At 47.9% G+C, this 27,289-nt stretch overlaps 1 protein-coding gene across 26 annotated transcripts in view; it reads left to right on the forward strand.

Moving 5' to 3' along the window:
* The window catches only part of ZNF618 (zinc finger protein 618), a 184,918-nt gene extending 158,250 nt beyond the window's left edge, over positions 1-26,668 (forward strand). For 10 of the 26 annotated variants that reach the window (XM_033858435.2, XM_073806454.1, XM_033858425.2 and 7 more), the window contains 5 exons: positions 1,423-1,506; positions 3,571-3,615; positions 4,589-4,666; positions 18,142-18,243; positions 18,928-26,668. In XM_033858435.2, the coding sequence (XP_033714326.1) occupies positions 1,423-1,506; positions 3,571-3,615; positions 4,589-4,666; positions 18,142-18,243; positions 18,928-20,444 (1,826 nt within the window). In that variant the 3' untranslated portion in view covers positions 20,445-26,668. Of the gene's footprint in view, positions 1-567; positions 739-1,042; positions 1,207-1,422; positions 1,507-3,570; positions 3,616-4,588; positions 4,667-18,141; positions 18,244-18,927 lie in introns of all 26 variants that reach the window. The other 16 variants (XM_033858441.2, XM_033858437.2, XM_033858430.2 and 13 more) reach the window with 7 other exon arrangements.
* The last annotated feature ends 621 nt before the right edge of the window (positions 26,669-27,289 follow it).

Below are 27,289 nucleotides of genomic sequence, written 5' to 3' on the forward strand. Positions count from 1 at the left end.
GGTGCTTCGTAAATAAGAGTCCCCCCGTTTTTCCTAGGTGGAGAGTTGAGGGGCTTTCTTTGCCGATTTACAGATGGTATCTTGAAGTGGGCAGGTGTGTAGCTCTCAGTCCAGGCATTTTACAGACACAGTTAGAAGAGAGGGTCTTGTGTGTGATGTTGTCAACAGCCTCTGCAAAGCGGAGGCTGCCTCAGGAGGCACTGTCAGAGTCGGGGGCGGGGGAATTGAGCAGGGGCTATAGGAGCCACCTGGGGCTTCCTTTCCCATCACCCCAGTGACCGTCTGGAACCTCGGCTCCCATAGTATGAGCGCTTGCCCTCCTGGCGTAGGGTGGCCTGGGTGACAATGGCATTTCCCAGAATCACCATTTTCGAAGGATGTTAAGGAATCTCATATTTTTAATTGGGCTTCAGTGGCCGATTCTATTTGGGAAGGTCGGGTTCAGTGAAGCTAGATGGGTCTCTCTCCGGTCGAACTTCTCAGAGCCTTTGATATCCTCATGCAAGCTGTTTCTCCTTAAGAAATGCTGCTGGGTCAGCTGCTCATCCCAGATTGACTTGTTCCCAGAAGCCTTTGTATCCTGGCACATCCAGCATCCCCACTGAGCAGCTTGGAAAAGCCGTCGCCTTCTGGCTCAGACGTTCGAGACAGAACGTGGGTGTCTCCCACCTGGTTGGACCCTTTCTCTGACTCCGGCGTTTACAGAGAGTTCTGGGAGAAGGCGAGCCACTCAGGAAGGCACGTCAGTGGAGACACCCCAGAATCACTCAGGGAGCCAGTCCCTTGCCCCCGGTGAACCCCGACCAGACCTCACCTGGTCTTTGGCCTCCCAGGGTGTGGGGCTACCCGGCTCAGCCTATCATGACATCTCTGCCACCCAGGGACCCCTTCCACCCTCTGGCCCTCCTCTCTGCCGGAGCCACCCCCAGGAAGCAGTCTGTCACCCTCCCCGCTCCTTGGTGGGGCCTGTGTCAGCAGAATCGGGCAGAGCAAGTCGCGAGTGGCAGATCCAGATTACTTAGTGTCACGTGTGGCTCCCCAGGGGTCAGAGATGGGAGACCCTGGCCTGTGTACCATCTACTCGATCAGTTGGAGCTCAGGAGTGCGCCCACATCCCACACACATCCCCCCCGTGCCTGGACCTCCACCCACCCTGGGCACTGTCGGGGACCTCCTGGGACCCTGACGAGGTATCAGGCAATTCAGGTGAGCCTGAGGAACTGCAGGTTTGGGGTTTGGGGTTCTGGAGCCCATCCCTCTGCTGGTTCCCCAGCATAAAGCCTCAGGCACTCAAGCAGCCCAGGGGCCGGGGCAGTTCCCACGTCCCTGGCCTCCCAAGCCCCCTCTGGCATGCCCCGCCCTTTGGACCTGTTGCTGACCCATCACCGTGGTGTTTCCTTGCTCTCTCCTCTCCCCACCCAGCAGAAAGCGCTTTCAGTCGGAGGGTAGAAGGCAAAGCACAAAACCACTTTGAAGAGACGAATAGCAGTTCCCAAAACTCCAGCGGTGAGTGTGCCCCGTGACAGTCACCCTGTGCTGCCGCCTCAGTCCGCTGCGGGACCTCTGTGGTGCGTGATGGGGCGGGGTGTCGGGAGGAGGCTGAGAGCAGAGCGTTAGAGGGCGGCCAGAGCCCGGCAGGCAGAAGCGGGAGGGACATCCCTCCGGGCCGCAGGAGCATCTCCGGGACTGGATCCTCTTTGTCTCTTCCCCATGGAGAGAGGAACTCCCCTGCCCCATGACCTGTGTGATGTACTGACTTGGATGGCCCCCTTTGAGCCATTGCTATGTTTATAGGATGAACATCACAGCCATTTTTTTTTCCAGAAGAAGCAAAGCGGGTACAGTAGAGAGAGCTGTGGCCTAAGAGCCGGAGGCCCCAAGTTCTGGTCCCCTTTTGGACCTGGGAACGTCCAAAGGTTCCCTTCCAGCCCCTACCAGCCCAAGTAGGCTTGCCTGAGGTTCCCAGTGGTGTTTTGGCGCCCCCTGGTGGTTGCCTCCTGCAGGACTCTAGTGGAACCCTAGAGCACCTTAGAGCAGCCGAAAGCCACTGTCCCCAGCCAGACCTGGGGCCAGCCTGGCGGAGCCATGCGTGAGCACAAGCAGCCTCTGCCCGAGAAAGGCACAGCAATCTGGTCTGCACAGTGCCAGCCAGGGCAGGGTGTAAAAAAGGTTTTGATACTTCCTTTATACTGAGGTAAGCCATCACTCACTTTCTTGCTCAATTAAAGTTTACTTCACCAGATTAGGTGTTGGCCTGTGCTCAGCACCGTGCTGGGCCCTGCCTGGGTGCAGACAGATGATGCACGTGGCGTGACCACCAGTCAGGGGCTTTATGAAACATCCAGGAGCGCAGACTTGCACGTGCAAGCTTCCTCAGTGATCTGAGCTCCAGCCGAGGCTCGACCCCAGCTCCACCATCCACAAGCCGGTGACTTGAGCTCGCCTCTCGATCTCACCTCTGCTGTGGAATGGGCATGGCACACACGTCCCTGTGGTGGGGAAGATTCAGAGGGTGCCCTGCAGAGTTCACACACTCACATGGTAGGCTGTTTGGGAGGTGGTGGTGTTTTTAAGTAAACCAAGTGATTTGATGAATAAGTGCTCCGAGGAAGGGAGTGAGGTGTGCCGTGGGAGCCCCGAGAATGTTGCCACGATCCTTTAAACCGTAGAGAGCATGTCGACTTTTCCAAACTGCTTCATCCTTTTGGAAGCTATAACCCACTCAGCCCCTCCAAAAGATGAGCCTTAAAGAACTGGAGTGACTGGCTCAAGGCCACACAGGAATAAGCAGCAGAGCCAGGACTGAAACCGCGGTCTCCCGGGAGCCTTTGTTCCCAGCCAGCCAGGCTGCACCCCCTGCCTCTCCTTCCACCAGAGCCGATGTTCAGAGTTGGGAATGACGGTGTGAAGCGCTGCTCCCGCCGGCAGCCACCATTTATTGAGCGCTTACTGTGTGCCTGGCACGTGTTCAGAGCTGTATGTGTCTTAACCTGTTTTCATCCTTACCACAGCCCAGTGAGGGTCAGTGTTATTGTTATCCCCACTTTTTGGATGAGGAAACTGAGGCTCAGGTGACGTTGATTGTTGCCCCAGGTGCCCAGCTTGTGAGTGGTGGAGCCAGGATTCCCGGTGTAGTCCGTCTGGCCCCGTTCTGCCGCCTCCTGCCTGTGAGGCTCGGCTGACCATGCCAGGAGGCGCGGGGAGCTGCCAGCAGACAGAAAAGCCCTCAAAGCGCAGCCCTCCTTTGGCCTCTCTGGTGTTTGGTGCCAGACAGTACCACCCCGGTGCCAGGACCTAGAAGCAGCTCCCAGCTCCCTGTCCTGAACCAGGCGGCCACACGTGGATATTTTCTCCTTGGCGCTCTGTGGGCTGACTTTTTGAAAGTTGGGGGTGTCCTGGAGGGATGGCCCCGGCTGATCTCGCCCTGCCCGTGCCCCAGCCCCACCCCAGCTGCCCCCTCCTCCTCCGAGAGCCCATCTGGCTCACTACTTCCTAAGGACAGAAGTAATGACTGTCATCTCCGAGCACCAGAACCAGAAGAGACTTAGCTAAACTGTTTCTCTTTTGCAGAAACTGCAAGTCCCCTGATTTCCAATCCTTTCCCTCTCCTACAGAGTAAGTGATGGTCCCGTCGGGGGGCTGGAGAGGGCGAGGCAGGGTAGGGAATGAACTCAGCCAGCCACACGTTCGGGCCCTCCCCAGAGCATCAGACCTGGGCCGCCCTCCCAGGTAAACCCAGTTGAAGGAGGTGGAGGCACAGGGAGACCCAGCCCAGGCGGGTGGAGGAGTTTGGACAGGTGTCGGGTAGAGCTGTGACCATGGGCGTCCTGACTCTGCCACCCCCAGCCCTGCAGGAACAAAGCCACCCTTTCCTGCTCACGGGGGCAGGCTCAGGACGCCTCTTCCGAGCGCATCTCCGCCATCCTCCTGCTGTCTTTTCCCTACTCGTTTTGGCTCTCTTCTCTCTTTCTTTTTCCTTCCACGTCCCTCTGCTGGGCACGCGTGCTCGCGTTCCTATGTGCTCTCATTCTTGCCGCCCTCCGGCCCGCTTCTCTTCCCTTTCCTGTCTTATCCCTGCTTCTCTAGCTCTTCTGTGTTTCTCCACTTCTCACCCTTTCTCTCACCCCTTCTCTCCTTCTCTTTACTGCCCTCCACGTCCATTATGTTGTTTTTGGTTCATTCATACGTTCATTCATTTGTTCACTCAGCAAACAGTGCTGTCTGTGTGCTTCCACCGGCTGAGAGGTGGGCTGTGGAACAAATAAGACGTGGTCTCCGCCCCGAGAGAGCTCTTGTCCCTTAGTGTCATCCCCGGCGCCCGGAACAGTGTCGCACACAGTGAACACTCGATAAATGCCGCTTGACTGCACTCGGCGGTCTTGATCTGCCAGTCTTCCTCTCTCCATTGCTCCTTCCCCCGCAGCCTCTCCCTCACTAGCTAGTGACAGGGGGGCAGACAGGCCCAGAGCCCTGAGGGCACAGCCCCCATGTGTGTCTGGGTGCCCAGTTCCAAAGCTGCCTGCGGCCCAGCAGAAAGGCATCCGGGTTCGTGCTGCCCCTGAAACGGCTGCTCCGTTTCTCCCTGCAGAGCCCTACACGTGCGGCGCCTGTGGAATCCAGTTCCAGTTCTACAACAACCTGCTGGAGCACATGCAGTCCCACGCGGGTAAGGGCCCCACGGTGGACGGGGGCGGGGTACTGAAGCCCCCCTTATCCCTCCCACCCTCAGATCCTGCGAAAGGCAGGGACGGCCAGGGCCAGCCTGCGGCCGCTCTCCCAAAAAACAGTCCCAGGACGTGGGAGCCCTGGTTACTCCGTTGTAAGTCAGGGCGGTCTGTGCCCTGCGGGGGCAGCTGGCTTGGTGGCAGCGTAGCCAGAGAGGGGGTCGGAGCTGGAGAAGGCTTCCAGAAATTGTGACCTCTGCCCGGAGCCTAGAGGCCAAACAGGAGCTGGGCAGGACAGAGTCGTGGGCGTGTGTAGGGTTGAGTGTGGTTTGAGACCCAGGTGAGCGGAGGAAGGGGAGGGCAGTGGAGAGGGCTCAGTCCGGGGCAGCCTGCGGTGAGCCCCATTGCTTTCGCGGTCATACCCCCGAAGCAGCAGTCCTCAAACGTGAGCGTGCATCAGTCACCGGGAGGGCTGGTGACGGCACAGATTTCTAGGCCGCACTCTGAACTTCAGACGCGTGGGTCTAGGGCGGGGCCCAGCACTCGCATTTCTGACAGGTCCTCAGGCCACACACACCCGGCTTGTCCGGGACCACACTTTGAGAACTGCTTCTGTAGCGCCACAGCTAGGAGTCTGCTGTCTGGACACCCTTTTTATCAGCTGTTTTGCCATCTGTCCGGCTTACAATGTCAGCTCCCTCGCGAGACCACCAGCCTCCAATTTTAGGTTTTGGTCATAGTAGCACTGATTTCTTTTTTTCTTTTTTTTAACGTCTTTATTGGAGTATAATTGCTTTACAATGGTGTGTTAGTTGCTGCTGTATAACAAAGTGAATCAGCTGTACCTATACATATATCCCCGTATCTCCTCCCTCTTGCGTCTCCCTCCCTCCCACCCTCCCTCTCCCACCCCTCTAGGTGGTCACAGAGCACCGAGCTGATCTGATTTCTGATCTGATCTCTGTTTTAGGCAGGCAGACACTGTTTGCTGTAACAGGTAAATCCCAAATTCTCAGTGGTTTGACATAACCACTTCCTTCTCAGCCACATCACAGCCTAATGCACGCGGCCTTCCACGTGGAGATTCAGGGACCCAGACTCCTTCCTTCCTGTGTTTCCATCCTCCCCTGGATCACAGCGTCCTCTCTCTCTGACTGATGGGCGGGGAGAGAGGCACACTTCCTTCTTTACCACTTCAGGCCACAAGGGACACATATATGCTCAAATTCCAGAGCCCTGCCCAGGGACAGCCTGACAAGGGAAACGGGAATATGGGGGAGACAGCTCGCTGACCCTGCCACCCTTCCCGTAGGGTGATCCTCTGGAGGCATTGGAGGTGATGTGAGAAAAGCGCCTGACACAGACGGTGGCTCAGTAAAGGCCAAAGAGGAGCTGACCAGGAAAGAGACTGAGTGTTTGCTTAGCTGCTGTCACTTCTGCTGTCACGGTGGTGGTTGTTGTTAGTTATTGCTTGTCTCTCTCTTAGGCTTCTGAACCTTTCATATCACCTTCCAGGTCTGGCCTGACTAGCACAGAGTATTACAGGGCGAGACGCTCTCCAGGCAGGTGCTGTTCTGTTAGTGTGACCCCTCTTCATTTATGCAGCGTATATCTATTGGGTATCTGCTGTACACTAGGCACCAACTCGCATGATTTTGGGTGGGAGGGAGATAATTTATTTCTAATGTACTCATTAAAATCAGTGCAGGGACTTCCCTGGTGGTCCAGTGGCTAAGAATATGTGCTTCCCGATGCAAGGGGTGCGGGTTCAGTCCCTGGTCGGGGAACTAAGATCCCACATGCTGCGCGGCACGGCCCAAAAATTTTAAAATAATAATAATAAAATAAAATCAGTGCAGAGCTGGATTGGCTGCCATGACACGTGAGTTCCAGTCCTCTCTAACCGATGTGTCTCTATACCATGTGACCTCAGGCAGGAAGCTTTGTCGTGCCCCCCCACTCTGAGTCTCCATTCTAAAACAAGGGCACACAGACCTGCAATCTCCAGCTGCCCTCCTTACACCAAGGTTCTGTCTTCACGTGTCTCACAGCTCCTGCTTGCCTTTGCTGTCAGCCATCCTGCACCAGGGAAGGCCTTGAACGCACTCAGAGCACTTAGACTTGACCCCGTGGGGTACCAGTAGCCAAAGTTAGAAGGATGCCGGGGACCACTGCCTGAGCACAGCGCTTGGGCCCGAGACCCCCACGGCCCCGTCTCTGCTCCCTCCTCCTCTGAAACCCTCTGCCCCTCTGCCGGCTCTGAAAGCTGAGCCCTAATTAGGGAAGAGTCTGGGTGCCAGTGCCTCTCTGTCCCTCAGGCAGTTGGGCGGAGGCCATTAACATGCAAATCAAGGGTGCGCCTGCGGGCGCCCCACCTCCCTCAAGCATCCCAACTTGTTTTCCGAGAAGAGCTGTGGGCTGCTTTGTTCTGGTTCAGTGCTGGCAGAGAATGCCTTGCCGGCAATCCAGTGCAAAGCCAGGCTGAATCCCAGCCAGGCTGAGTCGGGATTAAAGGATTGACTCCATAGAGAGAAATTAAGCGTCATGATCTGCGCAGTTCACAGCGCCGCTGATAAGGGGGATCAGCCTCGAATAACAGCAATCTCATTAAGAGGCTGCTGAATGGCACAGGGTAATTCCCGCTAATAAACTTCCCGTCTGCGCTGTAGGAGAACCCGCCTGGCCCCTGGTGACAGCTTAGGAGCAGGTTTTGGCGGCCGTAATACTAAAGATAGCTAACACTTAGTGAGCGAGATTACCGTGTGTCAGGCCGGGCTCCTCAACAAGCTGGCTGGCATTATCATCCCCATTATACAGATGAAGAAACTGAGGCTCAGAGAACATAATCGCTGGCCCAAAGTTGCATGGCTCGTAAAAAGTACCTCACATCGTTTGAGTTCTTACATATTAGCTCATTTGATCCTCAGAACATCCCTCTGAGTTGTGTCCACATTAGCTCGCCTTTATAGATAAGGAAACTGAGGTGAAAAGGGCTAAGTATAGAAAATGGAAGCACATATTTTGGGCAGAAAAATGTCACTTAAAAATTACTTATCAATAAGAAAATGATTAGTCCTGTGCAACAATTAATGATTTAAACAATGATCATAATATTTAAGAAATATACACTGTTTCCATAATGTTTTGCCTCCAGAATGCAATAGCTCATTTCCTCAACTGCTATCAGTAGGGCAAATGCTTTGATTTTTTCCCAAGTTATAGTGCTGTTTGGCTTGTTTGTGTTTAGAAGTGTGCATTATGCAGTTCATTTTAGTGTGCTGTTTCTGTGTTGTTTATTTTTTGTTCTTGTAATAAAATGTGTAAATTTCAAAATAAAATAAAGTGGCTAAGTAACTTGCCCACGGCACTGCAGCCACAGTATCAGACCAGGATTCTGACCCTCCCATGAGCTCCAGAGCCGGTGCTCTGAACACACCCTCTTCAGCAGCGTAGTTGGGGTGGAGGATTAGGGGTGGGGGAAGCCCCCTCAGAGGTCATCTCTTCTAGCCTCTTTTCAAGTAGTCGGGGGACTGCAGCTAAGTGAGGCCTGGGGACTTTCCCAGGGGGCAAACAAGTTGGCAACTCAGAGTGGTAGGATTTGGGAATGGCCACGTTTAATTTCTGATCCCTTTGAGCTACTTCCCCTCTCTGGGCATCGATCTTCTCATCTGTAAAGTAGGCTCGTCACCATTCTCCACAGGCTGGGTGAGGGTTCTGGAGATGATGTATGTAAAGTATTAAGGGCTATAGCACATTCTAAAATAAGACTGAATAATGCAGTTTTCTCTTTTTCCATCCCCTGCTAGAAACAACTGCTTTCTTCTTTCTGCAACTGGTCCCTCCTTGGGAGACAGCCTTTATTCCAGCTTTGCATCCCGCCCTTTGCCGATGTCTGTGTACCTGTACGTGTGTGAGCACGTGTATCTGTGGTACGCAGCGTTAGCCACACTGAGTAAACCTTGTTTCCAGCTCAAGCTGTAGATCATTTACTGAGTACTTTACCCATTTAGCAGCATTATCTGTGAGATAAGGAGAAAAAATTTTTTTTAATAAACCATGCTAGACATCATTATCTAATTAGAGGTTGAGTAATCCCAATTTCAAAGCCTTGCAGAAAGGCAGAGAATGAGGGAATCGCCCTGCAGCTTGCCCAGCCCCGGGATTTTGGAAGGAGGAGGGGAAACTGAGCCCTAGAGAATTGAAGTGCCTAACTCAAGGTTATAATACTCAGCCAAAGCCTGGTTCAAATCCCGGGCTTCCAAATCTCTGTACTCTAGCAGAGAAAGTCAGTAAGAATGGCTGCTGGTTTCCGTTTTAAAATTTGTGTTTCTCTTTTTTACACATGAGGTCTGTTCATTAAAGGAAATTGGGAAAATGCAGAGAAATTACAAAATGAAGACTCAGCCATAATCTCACTACTCAAAGTTAGCCACTGTTACTTTTTTTTTTTTTTTTTACAACTATTTATTGCATATATATGGTGTACTGCTATAAAGTGAATGGTTTTTTTTTTTGGCTGCCCTGGGTCTTCGTTGCTGCGCGTGGGCATTTCTCTAGTTGAGACGAGCGGGGGCCACTCCTCGCCACGGTGCACGGGCCCCTCACTGCAGTGGCCTCTTTTGTTGAGGAGCACGGGCTCTAGGCGCGAGGGTCAGCAGTTGTGGCTCACAGGCTCCAGAGCGCAGGCTCAGCCGTTGCGGTGTGCAGGCTTAGCCACTCTGCGGCATGTGGGATCCCCCCGGGCCAGGGCTCGAACCCGTGTCCCCTGCATTGACAGGCAGATTCTTAACCACTGCATCACCAGGGAAGCCCAACTGTTACTCTTTTAATGGTTTCTTTTCAGTCTATTTTAAAATCAGATTTATTGAGATATAATTTACATAAATAAAATTCACCAGTTTTAAGAGTACAGTTTGATGGGTTTTGACAAACGTATAGTCATTTAACCACTATCACAAGCACAATGTATAGTGTTACCATCAACCCAAAAAGTTCCCTTTGCAGCAAGTCCCTTTCCCAGGCCCCCACCCTGGCAACCACTGTCTGCTTTCTTTTGTTATAGTTTTGCCTTTACTGGAATTTTGTATAAATGGAATTAGATGATATTTAGTCGTTTGTGTCTCACTTCTTTCACTTTAGCATACTTTTGAGGCTCATCCCTGTTGTTCTGTGATATCAGTATTTCTTTTTATTTCTGAGTAATATTTCATTGTTTGGATATACCACAATTTGTTTATCTATCCCCCTACAGATGGACATTTAGGCTGTCTCCAGTTTGGGGCTGTTACGAATAAAGCTGCTGTGAATGCCCAAGTGCAAGTCCCTGTGTGAACATTTTTTTTTTTTTAACATCTTTATTGGAGTATAATTGCTTTACAATGTTTTTAACTACTAGGTAGATACCTAGGAGTAGAAATGCTGGGTCATTTGGTCACTCTATATTTAACCTTTTAGGGAACTGCCATACTGTTTCCTCAAGTGGCTACAACCATTTTTACATTTCCACCAACAGTGTGTGAGGGGTCCAGTTTCTCCACATCCTTGATAACGCTCGTTATTATCTGACTTTTTGATTATAGCCATTCTAGTGCATTAAGGGATATGTCATTGTGATTTTAATCTGTGTATTCCTGATGACAAATGATGTTGAACACTTTGTCATGTGCTTATTGGCCATTTAAATATCTTCTTTGGAGAAATGTCTATTCACATCCTTTGCCCATTGTTTAATTGGGTTTTTTTGGTTTTTTATTATTGAGTTGTAAGAGATCTTTTTATCTTTATATACGAGGGCTCTATAGATGTATGATTTACAAATATCTTCTCCCATTCTGTAGGTTGTCTTTTCACTTTCTTGATGCTGTCCTTTGAAGCACAAAGATTTTTGATGACGACTCTACCTACTTTTTCTTTCATTGTTTATGCTTCTGATGTCATATGTAAGAAATCATTGCCTAACCCAGGGTCACAGAGACTTAACTCCTCTGTTTGCTTATAAGAGTTTTATAGTTTTCACTGTTACATTTAGGCCTGTATTCCATTCTGTGTTAATTTTTGTATGTGGTATGAGGTAGGGGCCCAGCTTCATTCTTTTGCATGTGGATATCCAGTTATCTCAGCACCATTTTTAAAAAGACTCTTTGTTCCCCCATTGAATGATCCTGGCACCCTTGTCAAAAATCAATTGACTGTAAATGTGAGGGTTTATTTCTGGATTCTGAATTCTATTTCATTGATCTGTACGTCTGTGTTTGTGCCAGAAGCGCACTGTCTGGATTACTGTGACTTTATAACAGCTTTGAAATCGGGAAGTCTAAGCCCCCCAACTTTGTTCTTCTTCAAGAGTGTTTTGGCTATTCTGTGTCACATAAACTTTAGGCTCAACTTGTCAATATCTGCAAAAATGACAGCAGGACTTTTGATAGGGATTGTGTTGAATCTAGATCAATTTGGGGAATATTGCCGTTTTAACAATATTGTCTTCCAGTCTTTGAACATGGGATGCCTCTTCATTTATTTAAGTCTTCTTTGAGTTCTTTCAATAATGTTTTTAGTTTTAAGTGTACAAGTCTTATACTTCTTTTGTTAATTTATTCCTAAGTATTTTATTCTTTTAGAAGCTTTTATAAATGGAATTATTTCCTTAATTTAATTTTTGGAGTGTTCATTGCTAACGTAGAGAAATATAATTGATTTTTTTTAGTATATTGATGTCATATCCTGAAACCTTGCTGAACTTATTTATAAGTTTTAATAGTTGTGTGTGTGTGTGTGTGTGTGTATTCCATAGGATTTTCTATACACACAGTCATGTCATCTGTAATCTGTAAGTAGATCATTTTACTTCTTCCATTCATGTGGATGCCCTTTATTTTTCTTTTCTTTTTTATTCTTTCTTTCTTTTTTTCTTTCATTGACCTGGCTAGAACCTCTAATACATGTTGAATAAAAGAGAGTGGACATTCTTATCTTGTTCCTGATCTTAAGAGGAAAGTTTTTCATGTTTAACCATTAACTATGATGTTGGCAGTGGGTTTTTCATAGATGCCCTTTGTCAAGTTGAAAAAGTTCCCTTCAATTCCTAGTTTGTTGAGTGTTTTTATCATGAGAGGGTGTTGGATTTTTGTCAAATAATTTTTCTGCATCTATTGAAATTATCGTGTGGTTTTTGTCCTTTATTCTTTTAATATGGTATTGATTTTTGTGTGTTGAACTAATCTTGTATTCCTGGAATAAATACCACCTGATCATGGTGTATAACCTGTTGTATATGTTGCTGGATTTGGTCTGCTCTGTTTTATTAAGGATGTTTGTATCTATATTCATAAGGCATAGTGGACTATAGTTTGTTTTTTCTTGTGACTTCTCAGTCATGTTTTGGTATCAGAATAATACCTGCCTCATAGAATGAATTGAGAAGTGTTCCCTCCTCTCAAATTCACAGAAGAATTTGTGAAGTGTTCTTTTAACTTTTTATAGAATTCACTGATGAAGCTCTCTGAGCCTGGGCTTTCCTTTTCTTTTTTATGGTCGGTGTTTTGACTGCTAATTCAGTCTTTTTAATAGATCTATCCAGATTTTCTACTTCTTGAATCAGTTTTAGTAGTTATGTCTCTCTAGGAATTTGTCTATTTCATCCAGGTCATCTAATTTGTTGGAATACTACTGTTCATAGTATTTCCTTATAATCCTTTTTATTTCTATCAGATCAGTAAACTTGTTTTTTTTTTGTTTTTTGTTTTTGATGTCCTTTATGAGGTTGAGAAAGTTTCCTTCTCTTCCTAGTTTGCTGAGATTTTGTATCATAGGTGGGTATCGAATTTTATCACATTTTAAAGTGCATTTATATCTATGGAGATGATTTTTCGTATTTTTGTTTTCCTCTTAGTATAGGGAATTACACTGATTGGTTTTCTGTAACTATTCTATTTCTGGGATGAGCTTCATTTATTCATGATATGTTATTTTTTATTTTTATATTTTTTATTTTTGGCCACATGACTTGCGAGATCTTAGTTCCCTGACCAGGGTTTGAACCCGGGCCACAGCTGTGAAAGTGCTGAGTCCTAACCACTGAAACTGCCAGGGAACTCCCATGATGTGTTGTTATTTTTATATATTACTATATTTGGCTTGCTAATAGTTTGTTAAGGATTTTTGTGTATATGTTTATGAAGGATGTTGGTCTGTAGTTTCTTTTCTTGTAATTTTTTTCTCTAGTTTTGGATCAGGATAATGACAGCCTTATAAAATGATTTGGGAAATGTTCTTTCCTATTCTAATTCTGGGAGAATTTGTTTAGAATTTGTATTATTCCTTCCTTAAATATGTGGTCAAACTTTCCAGTGAACCCATATGGGAATTTTCTTTGTGGGAAATTATGTAAACTATGAACTGAATTTCTTAATAGTTATAGAACTTAAGAGATTTGAGGTTACCTGTTTCTTCTGGAGTGAACTTTGGTACTTTATGTTTTTTAGGGGGTTTTTTTGTTGTTTTTTTTTGCCTCACTTAAATGGTTGAATTTATTGGCCTAAAGTTATTCATAATCATTTTAATCCCTTTGATATGTGTAGCATCTGTAGTGATGTCCCCTTCTTTTACTCCTGCTACTAATAATTTGTGTCCTCTTTTTCTTTTTTTAATGTTTCTTGTTAGAGGTTTATCAATTTTACTGATCTCTACAAAAAATTAGCTTTTAGTTTCATTGATTTTTCTCTGTTGTGTTTATCCATCTTCTGTTTCATTAATTTCTGCTTTTATCTGTATTATTTCCTTTCTTCTGCTTATGTTAGACTCAACTTACTCTTTAAACTTACTCTTCAGATCTCTTAGTGTAGAAGCTTTATAACACTGATTTTAAATGTTTATTCTTTTCTCATATAATTATTTAATGTTATAAATAACAGTTATTTAGATGTATCCCACAAATTTTGAAACGTTATGTTTTAATGTTTAGTTCAGAACATTTTCTGATCTCCCTTATGTTTCTCTGACCTATGGGTTATTTACAACTGTGATGTTTAATATTCAAATAGTTGAAATTTCTCCAAATGTCTTTTTGTTGTTGATTTCTAATTTAATTCAGTTATGGTCAGAGGCTATACTTTATATGATTTCAGTATTTTTCTGTCCCACCTGCTTTTTCTGGTAAGCTGGTTATATGTATATGGGGCTGCTTGGTGTTGTCCACTCTGTTCATTTATATTCAGTCTTTTTTTCTCTTTTCTCATGAGAGCAGCAATTACTGAGAGAAGACAGTTGAAATTTCCAGTTGTTAGGTTTATCTATTTCTTTTTTCAGTTTTCTGAGCTTTTGCTTCATGTGTTTTAATGCTCTTTATCACTTGCACACACACTTAGGATTAGTATATATTCTTGGTGATTTGACCACTTGATCATTATGTAGGGTCTCTTGTTACCCCTGATCATATTTCTTGTTCTGAGGTCTGTTCTTTCTGTAATACTGTCACAGCATCTCCACCTTTCTCTTCATTACTGTTTGTATGTTTTACCTTTATTTAACCTTTTACTTTTAACTTATCCATGTCTTCATATTTAAATAGGTTTCTTATAGATAGCATATCATGGGGTCTTGCTTTTTTATTAAGTATGACAAAGTCTACTTTTATTTGAAACGTGGAGACCATTTAAATTTAATGTGATTTCAGTATTACTGGGTTTAAATCTACCATTTTCGTATTTGTTTACTAATTGTTTCACTTGTTGCTTATTCCTTTTTCTCTAATTTTTTGCCTTATTTTGGACTGAGAATTTTTTATGGTTCCATTTTTATCTCTACAATGGATTTATTTGCTATAACTGTTGTTTTTTTTTATAGTCTATTTGGGTTTTGAACTATGCATTTCTAACTTATCAAGTCTACATTTAAAGGCTATTATCCTTTTCATATTGTGTGAAAAACTTTCAACACAATCTTCTATTTCCCCTCCCTAGTCTTTCTTCTGTTGTTAACATATGGTTTATTTCTACATATAATTACCACAATTCATTGTTATTTTTTTCCAGTGAGCAGTCAGTTATCTTGTTAAAGAGATTAAAAATGAGGGAAAACACTTTTTATATCCATTCATGTACAATTTCCAGAACTCTTTATTTCTTTCTCTAGATCCAGATTCTTATTTGATGTTATTTTCTCTTTGGGGGGGGTGATGTCATTTTTTTTTTTAATACCTAAAGAACTTCCTTTAACATTTCTTATAGTTGCAGGTATGATTTTTTTTTTTTTTTTGGTCCTTATTTTACCTCCATCTGTGAAAGATAGTATCCCTGGATTTAGAATTCCCTTATTTTATTTTTAATTTTTTTTGTGTTTTTTTTAAATTGAAGTATAGTTGATTTATAATGTTGCATTAGTTTCAGGTGCACAGCAAAGTGATTCAGTTATACATACATACATATCTTTTTCTCAGATTCTTTTCCCTTATAGGTTATTACAAAATATCGAGTATAGTTCCCTGTGCTATACAGTGGGTCCTTGTTGTTTGTCTGTTTTATATATAGTAGTGTGTATATGTTAATCCCAAACTCCTAATTGATCCCTCCCCGCCTTTCCTCTTTGGTAACCATGAGTTTGTTTTCTGTGTCTGTGGGTCTGTTTCTGTTTTGTATTGATACATAAGTTCATTTGTATCATTATTTTACATTCCACATATAAGCGATATTATATGGTATTTGTCTGGCTCGCTTCACTTAGTATGATCATCTCTAGGTCCATCCATGTAGCTGCAAATGGCACTATTTCATTCTTTTTTATGGCTGAGTAATATCCCATTGTATAAATATAATTGATATTATATAAATTTAGATTATAAATATAATATAAATATCTTCTTTATGCATTCATCTATTGATGGACATTTAGAATTTTAGGTTGACATTCTCTTTTAATAGTTTGTTCTGTTACCTGCTGGGTCTGTTGTTATTCTTATTTTTGTTCCCCTGTACTTAACTTTTCCCCCTCTCTGGCTGCTTTTAAGAGTTTCTCTTGTCATTGGTTTTCAACAATTGGATTATGATACTGTGCCTTGGTGGTGTTTTCTTTATGTATTTCTGCTGGGGGTCAGTTGAGCTTTTAGAACCTGGGTTTATGGTTTTCCTCCAATTTGGAAAGATTCTGGCCATTTCTTCAAATATCTTTTCTGCCTCACCCCCTTTTTCTGGGACTCCAATTATATTTATGTTAGACTACTTAACATTGTCCATGCTCCATTTATTTATTTTCAGTCTTTTACTCTCTCTGGTTTTCATTGGGTAGTTTTTTTGCTCTGTCTCCAGCTTCACTGATTTTTTTTCAGCAGCTGTTGTAAGCTCCTTATTGGCTAATTCCATCATCTCTGTCCTTTCTAGGTCTGTTTCTATTGATTGGTTTGTCTCCTTATGTTATAGGTCATATTTTCCTACTATTTTGAATGTCTGGTACTTATTAGATGAATGACATTGTGAATTTTATGGTGTTAGATGCTAGATGTTGTATTTTTTAGGAGTATTAAGCTTGGCTTACAGTTTGTTACCTGGGATCACCTTAATACTTTGGAGGCTTGCTCTTTCAATGTATTAGGGCAGATCTAGTGGCTTAGTCTATGGCTAATTTAGCCCCATAGTATTTCTCATGCATTGAGGTCTTTCCATTCTGGTGGAGGGGATGCAGATGATTTCCCCCACGTGGGAGCCCTGGGAGCGATCAGCCTACTGCATTTTAGTGTTTCTTTCCCTAGTCCTGTGGAATTTGACCCTATGCATAGGCAGAGTAGCTACAGCAAAGGCTCCAGGGAACCCCATTGAAATCTCCAGAGCTCTCTCTTTTTGTAACTCCCTCCTCTTTGGTACTTTTCCCTGTAAATTCTAGCTGTCTTGGGCCTGCCTGAACTTTAATCCCTGTCTCTTCAAGGGGACCGCTGGGCTCTGTTCAGTTCCCTGGTCCTACGCAGCAGCTTGAAAACCGCTTCCGGGCAGTAAGTTGCACAGAGAGCTCACCGCATTTGTTTCTTTTTCTGGGATCAGACCCTGGGTTGCCTGTATGAAAGCAGTCATATATCATCATGATTAGCAGTTGTTTGCATGTGGAGGGCAGAAGTGAAAGTCCCCTCCCCATCTTTTTTTGATGCATAGATTTGTTCGTTATTTGACTTGTGAGTCTAAAATATGTATCTATAAATAATACATATGACATGATGATTAGAGCTTGCTTTTCATTATCTTATGCATTTTCCCATGTTGCTCCAGTCTACATGACCACCTTTCTAGTGGCTGCAAACTATTCCTTGAGTGCACATCCCAGAGTCTCTTGACTAGTCTTGCAGGGCTGACTGAATATGTAGAAGTTGGGGAAGCCTCTTCTCTAGGTATGAATAGTGTGGCCTTGACCTCTAAGGCCTGATGCCTTTAACTGAGAAGAATGGAAGAAGGATGTCTGGCAACCCTGAACAGAGGCCACTGACCCATTCATATCCTCAGGTTGTGAATTCTACCTGTAAGATGATGTCTCAAGGAAATACACCCACAACAACAGCCAAAGAGCACAGAGAAACAATATGAGAATATTAGGCAAGTAGGTTCGTAGCAGAATAGTAATATTGTAAACGGCACAGCCCAGAAACTTAGGACTTGGAGTGTAGTTAAGCAATTTGTGGAATATTGTGTGATAAAAGACTGTGTGGCCATTTGTGATGGCAGGCATGTAACTCAGACCATTTCCACTCAGATATGATCTTACGGAAATGTCAAGGAGTAACCGTGCATAGAGGATGGTACCTGCCCATTACTTAAAACTGAAAACGGCTGCACACGTTAACAAAAATTAGGGAAGTGCAGGGAGGAGGCAGCTAGGGACCGGGGGACCTGGGATGTCCGTCCCAGCTCTGCTGCTGGTTTTCTGTGTTTTCCTGGGCAAATCCTTTCCTGTATCTAGACTTTGGTTTTCACTTCCTACATGTAGCGAGGGGGTTGAGAATTGTATATTTTATGTCATATAGGGCTTTGGTTTTGTTGTGTTCATTTAAGTTTAAAATATACTAAAAAGACGAAAAGGCACACTTTAAAGAAGCAAGAGTGTGAGATGCTTTTGGCCTCTTGGAGTGTAATGGGCACCCCCTCCCGGGTCTCAGAGCTAGAACTTTGTGCTCGGGGGTGTTGGGGGGTGCCTCCCAGCCAGACTCGGGACACAGCGGTTCCCATTCCCTGAGTGCTTACTCCGTGCTGAGCACTGTACCCAGCTCTTTTCCTGTATTATCTCTTGTTAGTCCTTCTGGCAATTTGTGATTATCTTCATTCTTCCGAGTGATGAAAATGAGGCTTTGCGGGCCTCAGATAGTTGTCTTAGGAGCCCGGATTTGAACCCAGGCCTGAGTCCCAGAGGCCAGTCTTGCCTCCACCCGCATGCTCTAGTTCTTCTCGCCTGGTGAGCCGGCAGGCCTCTTGCACTACAGGGAAACACACTGTCCCCTTTGTGCCCGCAGCAGACAACGAGAACAACATCGCCTCCAACCAGTCCCGATCGCCCCCTGCTGTCGTGGAGGAGAAGTGGAAGCCCCAGGCCCAGAGGAACAGTGCCAACAACAGTAGGTCTTTCCTGGGAGGACCCGGGGACTGGTGGAAGTCTACTACACCCACCTCCAGAGGCCTCCCCCCTCAACCCCAGCTTGTTCCCCTCTGCTCCCACATCCCCACCCCTGTGTGTCTCCCATGGTGGTGCAAGACCACGCATCATGGTTTCCAAAGCACTTTCATGCCTGAGACCTCATTGGTGGGAATTCTGACCTCGTGGGATGGACAGAGGCAGCCTGGAGAGAGGTGATCTGTTTGTGGTCAGAGAACACAGATTAGTGACAATCAGAATTAGAATCCAAATCCACTCTCCACGATTTCTCTTGTCTGCTTTTTCCTGACACTGTGGCCTCATGCACCTTATTCACTAGCGACTCCTGTGTTAGAGGCCATTCCTATATTGAGGAAGAGGTTAGACTGGTTGGCTTCAGAGGTCAAGGTGAATGACATGCAACAAGTATTTGCACACATATCACTACAGTCTATTCCCATGCTCACGGCAGGGATTACTAATCAATCACAGAACTTTATTCCTGTGAGACTGTCACATATTAAAGACTGCCAAGACCATCAGTTTGTGTGGAAGATGAAATCTGTTCATAATTCCTAATACTAGATGCTTGAGTATTAGGCCACTGCCAGACCAAGGAGCCTTGACTGGCAGGGTTAATCACACCTCTCTTTGTGTCCCCTGCCAGCCACGACCAGTGGTTTAACACCTAACAGCATGATCCCCGAGAAGGAGCGGCAGAACATCGCAGAGCGGCTGCTGCGGGTCATGTGTGCCGACTTGGGCGCGCTGAGCGTTGTGAGCGGGAAGGAGTTCCTGAAGCTGGCCCAGACGCTGGTGGACAGCGGCGCCCGCTACGGGGCCTTCTCAGTCACCGAGATCCTGGGCAACTTCAACACGCTGGCGCTGAAGCACCTGCCGCGCATGTACAACCAGGTGAAGGTGAAGGTGACGTGCGCCTTGGGCAGCAACGCCTGCCTGGGCATCGGCGTCACCTGTCACTCGCAGAGCGTCGGCCCTGACTCCTGCTACATCCTCACGGCCTACCAGGCAGAGGGCAACCACATCAAGAGCTACGTGCTGGGCGTGAAGGGCGCGGACATTCGCGACAGCGGCGACCTGGTGCACCACTGGGTGCAGAACGTGCTGTCGGAGTTCGTGATGTCGGAGATCAGGACAGTGTACGTGACAGACTGCCGGGTGAGCGCATCCGCCTTCTCCAAGGCCGGCATGTGCCTTCGCTGCTCAGCCTGTGCCTTGAACTCGGTGGTGCAGAGCGTGCTGAGCAAGCGGACGCTGCAGGCCCGCAGCATGCACGAGGTCATCGAGCTGCTCAACGTGTGCGAGGACCTGGCGGGCTCTACCGGGCTCGCCAAGGAGACCTTCGGCTCGCTGGAGGAGACCTCGCCGCCGCCCTGCTGGAACTCGGTCACGGACTCGCTGCTGCTGGTGCACGAGCGCTACGAGCAGATCTGCGAGTTCTACAGCCGGGCCAAGAAGATGAACCTCATCCAGAGCCTCAACAAGCACCTGCTCAGCAACCTGGCCGCCATCCTGACGCCGGTGAAGCAGGCGGTCATCGAGCTGAGCAACGAGAGCCAGCCCACCCTGCAGCTGGTGCTGCCCACCTACGTCAGGCTGGAGAAGCTGTTCACGGCCAAGGCCAACGACGCGGGCACCGTCAGCAAGCTCTGCCACCTCTTCCTGGAGGCGCTCAAGGAGAACTTCAAGGTGCACCCGGCGCACAAGGTGGCCATGATCCTGGACCCACAGCAGAAGCTGCGGCCCGTCCCGCCCTACCAGCACGAGGAGATCATCGGCAAGGTGTGCGAGCTCATCAACGAGGTCAAGGAGTCCTGGACCGAGGAGGCCGACTTCGAGCCCGCCGCCAAGAAGCCCCGCTCCGCCCCCGGCGACAACCCCGCCGCCCAGGAGGACGACCGGCTCGGGAAGAAGGAAGTGTACGATTACCTGCAGGAACCCCTCTTCCAGGCCACCCCGGATCTCTTCCAGTACTGGTCGTGCGTGACCCAAAAGCACACAAAACTCGCCAAGCTCGCCTTCTGGCTCCTCGCGGTGCCGGCCGTGGGGGCCAGGAGCGGGTGTGTAAATATGTGCGAACAAGCACTTCTCATCAGAAGGAGGCGGCTGCTCAGTCCAGAAGATATGAACAAACTCATGTTTCTGAAATCCAACATGCTTTAAGACTTCCGGATGAAAAGAAAGAACAAAGAAAAAAGAAGAGGACGTTAGGAAAAAAAAAAAAACCACACAACACTGTCGCAAACAAAGAAAAAGGAATTTAAGTTCTAAACACTGTGGACCTCATTATAAATGCCCCCTGGAAACTTAAGTGCTTTTTTCAGTGTGTGTGTGCATGTGTGTACGCAATCACGCGTGCGCACTTTGGGCGTGGGCGGCTCTGTGCTCATCCGTGTGGCCGCAGAAGTGTCGCACACGCATGCACACATATACTCCCCTGGTGCATGTACGCACGCCTGCTCGTGGGCGCGTGTGCATTAAACTGGGCGTGTCAGGAAAGCTGAGTGTTTGGGAAAGAGGGAAGATGTTTCACCTCCTTTTCTCAGTAAGGGGGCTTTAAAAGACTCCATGTTCAGGTGCGCAGGTTGGTAGAAAACTGATGTAAAACGTTCAGGCAGCTGAGATCTGAAGTGACTTGACGCTCTCTGTCCTTCACTCTGTGGTCCCCCTTGCCCTCCGTCCCCCTCCCCAAGCCTTCCTGACCCTATTGCACCCCACCCCTCCCCGGCTGCCCTGCCATGGATTCTCCAAACTGCATCAGATGGACAGCTTCTGCACTGGACTTTGTTCTCGTTCACCTTCAGGGCATTGAGCTGCTGCCTTTGTGATACCCTTGGGTGTCATGGGGCAGCCGCCTTAGAAACACACCTATCTATCTCCCCAAATCAGGAAAGGAGACTTTAAGAATATAAAGCTGACCTTTTGCTTTTTAATATAAGATAGAAAAAAAAGACATTTTTCAAAGAAGTATAGATACTGTCTCCACTCCTTAATAATTTTTTTCCTAACATTTTTTACTTTTTTTTTTTCAAATTTGATTTAGGCTCTGCTAGGAGGCACTGAATGTCTGTAACTTATATTTTGGAGGGGGTTTTTTTGTTTGTTTTTTGATTGCCCTTTTTGTTCCTCAAGTCACACTGTAAACTAGCTCATCTCAGTGGTATATTCAGTATCCTAAGGTTTTCATTAGACTTCCCTGTACAGTCCAGCTTTCCCGTATTCGAACAGCCAGGACCATGAACTTGGTTGTGCTGTTTGGAGACCAGGAGTGAGGTTGGAGTCACAGGTTTCACAGACGTGGGGCTCAGTGGAAGCCATAGGGAAGCACGTGGCTTAGGAGTTCTCCTGAATGTAAGCGGAAGACCGCCCTCCTGGCTCGCTGTGTCTGGTCCTGCGAATGTCTGATTTCTATACCCAGAGTGCACTACACTACTCGCCACGTCACTGACCCTTCCAGCTCAGCAGGGACTCCTGAGTTGATCCATGTTCACGTCCATCGCACCTCAGACCCACGGCCTCCTCTCCCCAGGACCCCGGGGATTCCGGCGGGTCCGCTGCCCACAGCCCTGGGGGGTCCCCACGCGAGCCTCAGCCCTCCTTCTAGGACAGTAGTTGAGCACGGTGCCTTGTGGGCCAAATGATGGATGTTTTGAGGGTGAAATGGCATTAGGCCACATTCAACTTGATGCCGTGAAAGAGGTTTTCAGGCTTTGTTTCTCTGTGAGCAGTTTAGGTTCCACACACGGCCTAAATGCCAACAGGGTGACCCTTTCCCCTCTGAAGAGGTGGTTCCGTCAGGATCAGTGCTCAGCCTCCCACCCCACCTCTCAGTGAATGAAGTGCTGGTGGTCCCATATCCCCCCGTGCCCACGGCTGTGGGATAGAGATAGTTACACCAAGGCTGAGGATGCCTGCCATCGTGGGGGGCACATTCTACCATCTTGGGGGTTGACCACGTCCACTCCATCCCTTCCTAGTAACAAAACATTGTTCAACTGTGAGATACCTCGACTACAAAAAGCACTGTACAACGGCCCTCTCCCCCCGGTCCGTGGCAGTAAAGTTGGGGAAGTAAAGTTGATTTGAAAGCTCAAGGCTTAGGATCATGGACCAGAACACTGTCCCAAGTGTCAAGCCTGCTCACTTTGCCTCGTGAGAACTAACCCTCCCGAGTCTTGGACACACTGAAAGGCATCAAAGTGGGCCGTTTCCCCATTCACTCCAGCAAGCCATGGTCTCAGGAACCACCACGCCATTTCCTCTCCCGGAGAAGTTCTGGGTATTAACTCCACGGCACTTCCAGTTGGGGTCACACCGTCAGAAGAGCCTCCGTCTGCACTGGACAGTCACCTCGTGTCGCTTCCTAGAGTATATGGGAGCATCCGCAGACTTTTCGATGAGACTTTTGGGGGCGTTCCAGAAGGTGGCTGCAGGGTTGCTGATGGGTGACAGATGCCTGCAGCAAAAGGCCTCCAACTTTGCTTTGCTGCTGGGGAAGGGTCCTCGACCTGGCACTCTGAACCACACGCGGAGGATGGGAGCTACCCGTTCTGTGTGGTCAGTGGGAGCCAAGCCTTGGAGCCCATCCTCCCTCTTAGAGCGGAGCTGTGCTGGTGTTGCCTCATTACGGGGCCACTCGGTTAGCAAATAGGCATTTCACTTTCTTGCAGAGCCATCAGGACCACGCCCTGGTATCAGCGTTCTTCTCTTCAGAAAAATTTAAGTCTTAACTAAATTGCAGTTATCTAGTCATATGTGTCACCTCCTGTCCTGTCCTCCTTTCCACCTCAGTTCAATCCTTAGGGCTTGGCGTGCTCTGCAGATGTGTTGTGAGTGCCACTAGGTCTCGGAAAGCTGTCTCCTGGGGCTGCCTCATCCAGATATGGGAACAAGGTGGCAGGTAGTCATTTCTCTCTTGCAGCCTCTGGTTCTTCGGAAACTCGTTGCCAACAGGAAAGGCTGTACCAAGGTGCCCCCTCCGTGTGCTTACTCGTGCAGAGCCCGCTGCAGTGAACAGCTTGATAAAACCCAAAGATCTCACAGGCCCAGCCACTGGCCCCACATCTCCAGCAATATCCACCCTATCCAAATTCTAGCTTAGCCAAAGGATTGAGGTCGGCGCTTCCAGTTCATCTCCCGGCCCCTAGCCTGGCATCGACCTTCGGAAAGTTTTTGTCTTCTGCCTCCCAGTTCTGTGACCACTATGGGACTTTACAGCTCAAGGCGGTTGCCTGCTGACTTGGACACAACTTGCCTGAACCATGTGATTCCCAGGATAGAAATGGCCTTTGCGTTGACATACACAGACCCCAGAGGGGAGGTGGAGAAAACACACCTCCACTCTGCAGGGTGTTCCCCCTCATCTGAGGTCAGTTGGCTTCACCACCGAAGCCCAAGCCAAGGACCATAGCCTCGTGGGTGGTCCCTCAGATTTGAAGTAACTGGGGGGTCTCAGCTCCACCAAGAGCAGCGGTGCCGTCCCAGTCGCTGTGAGTGGATGCTCTTGTGCCGACATGGTTCTTTTTCCCCGTGCCCAGGTCCACCAGCCGGGCCTCCCTCCAGATGGTAGTTAGAAACCAGGAAACGAAACAGAGGGGCCACTGGGCAAAGCTCCTTTCTGGCCACACTTCCATCTCGGGGTTCACGGCATAGGAAGCCACCTACTGTGTCCACGGGCGAGGGCGCTTCGCCACCAACCTGCCTGACAGCCTCATGCTTGGCGTTCGGGGTTTGGCTCTTGTCTGGGAAAAGGATGTTGAGGTTTCCTGGTGAGGAGAGGACAGTCCGATGACACAGTTGAGAAGTTCTGCGTCTCCAGATGTCTGGGAAGGACTTTTTTTGACACCAGCTCTGTAGGCTGGCAAGCGTCTTCTCCTTCAGTTTGCTCCTTTCTCTCCTGCACTTTCGAGAAACACCAGAGAAAAACTCTGCAAGGCGTGTTTTCCACTGTGAAGCAGACCCCCTGCCTTTAGGGGTCCTCTAGGCTTGCGCCTGGACTTGGACTAGACTCCTTGGAAAGTGGGCACCTGAAGAGCTGTCAGGGATGCAGCGTGCATTCTTGGGGGCCACAGGTTCACAAGAAAGGTTTGGAATGAACCTGGGATGCGGATGGAGAAGGGAGGTCCTGTGAGCCGTGGCCCAGAAGGGGACAGTACCTGGATGTTGCCATGACGATGGATGTGTTTGCAGAGCCAGGAAGAGGAGGCACCCAAAGCACGGCCGGCGGTCTCCTCCTGCCCCCTGAGCCGGGCAAGTTCATAGCTCTGCCCCTTGCCTTGGGCACAGCGACAGCGCCTCTGTCCCTGGGACGTACCTGAGGGAGGGCTTCTAGAAAGGCTGCTGGTTTAGATGAAACCCAGAGGCCAAGTAAGGCTCAGGCTGTCCCCTGGAGACAGTGGGTGGAGGGCTCCTGTCTCGGCCCCCCTGTATCCGGCCGGGCCAGTGGGAGAACTGGGAAGGGGCCTGCCCCCTCTTCACTGTGGCTAACGTTTGCTAGGCCAGTTATGGTGAACCAATGATACAGTGTTTTCCCTTTTCTGTTTCCCACCGGGTTTCCCCTTTTCAGGGTTTTCTGGAGGATTTTGTTGTCGTTGTATTTCTTCCTCTGTCCTTTGCGTTTAAGGATCGTGGTCCGCGGAGCCCCGCCGTTCCCTGGAGGGGCCCTGTAGTTTCTGTGCGGAGAGGCCCTGCTCCTGCTTTGATGAGGGTGAAGGGCATCGGGTTGCTGTCTGTTAATATTCATGCCCCTCCACCACCACGGGCGTTGCTTTAAAGGTTCAACTGCTGTACAGAGAAGGATTTGCTGAGTTTGCAGCTGGGTGTCAGCATAGGGGCCCTCCCCACCCATGCGTCCCACTGGGCACCTTGACTCTTCGAACCAAAGTTCCTTTTAAAGGGGCACAGCCCAGCCTGGTCCGCAACCTCAGGGGCCTGGGATCCCTGTGGCGCTTCCTGAAGTCCAGCTTGGCAAGAGACCATGGGGTCTGAGGCCAGCTGGAAAGGGGGGCTCCTCCCACAACCCAGGTGCCAGCCGGTCCCTGCCTGGGACCCTTCCCTCCCACCCAGCCAGGGTGGCCGGGTCCCAACGCGGTGAGCGAGCTCGTGGACTGGCACGGGGGCTGGAGACAGAGGGACCTGCGGGGCTGGGGGCTCCCAGACCCGCCGGGCAGTGCGTCCAGGGCCGTTCAGATGCCGAGCATCAGGAAATCATTTTGTACAACCACCTGAAGCAGAGATATTTTTTAAAAAGCATAAATTATTTTCAGTTGTTTTCTGATGATCCTTCCTTTTTCTTTTCCCCGTAACTGCGTCGGTGATTGTTACACATCAGGTAAATCTTGAGAAAGCCTTGGTGCCCCTCCCTCCCAGGCCCCACTCGGTACCCATGCGTGTGCACCCTCATCCTTTCTCAGTAGTTAAGACGTTCTAGGCAATACCATAGGCACAGCTGACTGTGTCTCTGTCTTCGAGTGCAAGAAACTCAAGTCATCTTAAAAAAATACAAAAAAAAAAAATTTACAAAAAAACAAACACAAAAAAAATATCTTTTTTAGGCCAGAGTTTTCTACAGGTATTAATGAATATTTTTCTTAATCCTTATAAGTTTTATGTGTTTAATATTTCTTAATACCGGTAGCATTAATTTATACTTTTGTAGCAACACAATATTTTTATAAACAGCCAGTGCTTTGGCTCAAGTTTCCACAAGGGGTTTATGCAGGGTTATCTTGGGACCCTGTGTACCATGTACTGTATTTAAAAAAAAAGTTACCTAGTGTCACCCTTGCTGTGTTAATTAACAAAAGACGTTGTTTGCGGTCTCCTGTGTCGTTGGTGTGGACCCAACAGTTCTCCAAGGAGTCACATTGCATGGGGGTTGAGTTGACAGTTCTTGTGATATGTGAACCCCCGAGACCAAACTTGAGGGTTTATTTAGGCTTTTCTGTTTGTCCTTTGGATTTTTGGTTTCATTTCGTTTTGGTACCGTTTCTCCATTTACGGCCAAATCAGTTTTCTGGTGTTTAAAACTTTTACTGATGTCAAATGGAGGAAAGGAACAGGAAAAAAAAAAAAAAAGATTTTTACAAAGTAATAAAATTTAAAACTGAGCTGTTTAAATGTTGCTGTTTTTACCTGTCTGTTCTTGTCCAAAAGTGGGACATTCCCAGGGAGAAGAGGAAGGTTCCACTTGGTTCTTTAAATCGCCAAAAGCCCCCACCCAGAAATCAGCACCCCCCTACCCCTCGAATTCTTGCAACATTATTTCCTGGTTGGTTGATGCCAAGGTAAAAAGACATCCTTTTAATGGTTAGAGAGGATCAGTTGCTTAAATGATTTCATGTCAGTGTTGTATTTATGGTTTTACAATAAAACAACCTTTAGGAAGATGGCAGTGCGTGGTGTGATTTCTTGGGTTGGCATTGGGCTATGTCATCCAGGTAGGAGCAGGGCACTGGGGAGTAGAGATGTCACCTGGGGGGTGACAGAGCTGGAGTCCATCCCGAGGGGATACTACGTGAGGTTGGGGTTAGTCAGCTCCTCGGAGCTCCCTGCTGACCTCAGGCACCAGACCCAGGTTGGTGGTGTCTGATACATAAGGGAGGGACATGGCCACAAGAAGACGTGGTCTCCGTGGGCCTTGTTGTGAAACACTGTCCCAGCGGAGGAAGGATGGATTTGGTCTGAGTCCTACAGGCCCAGTGCCCAAGGGACACATCCAAGTTCGCCTTGGCCACCATCATTTATGTGATGTGTGTTGTGTAAACCGTCCGTTTTCTGGGGAAGAGTGCCCGTAGATTGTGCCAAATTCCTGATGGCATCTGTGACTCAGAAAGTTAAGAATTAGTGGGAGCTGTGGAGACACATTTCAGCCCAGTGTCTGGACACACTGTCCCCAACACAGGTCAGAGTGGAAAGCCTGCCTTGGGAGGAAAGGCTCTCTCCATCCCAGGAGAGGTTCAGGCAAAGCTCAGATGCCCGCAGTGGGTGTGAACCAAGCGACTGGTGGG

Source organism: Tursiops truncatus, chromosome 6, assembly GCF_011762595.2.
Source record: "Tursiops truncatus isolate mTurTru1 chromosome 6, mTurTru1.mat.Y, whole genome shotgun sequence".
In the NCBI taxonomy this organism is placed as follows: Eukaryota; Metazoa; Chordata; class Mammalia; order Artiodactyla; family Delphinidae; genus Tursiops; species Tursiops truncatus.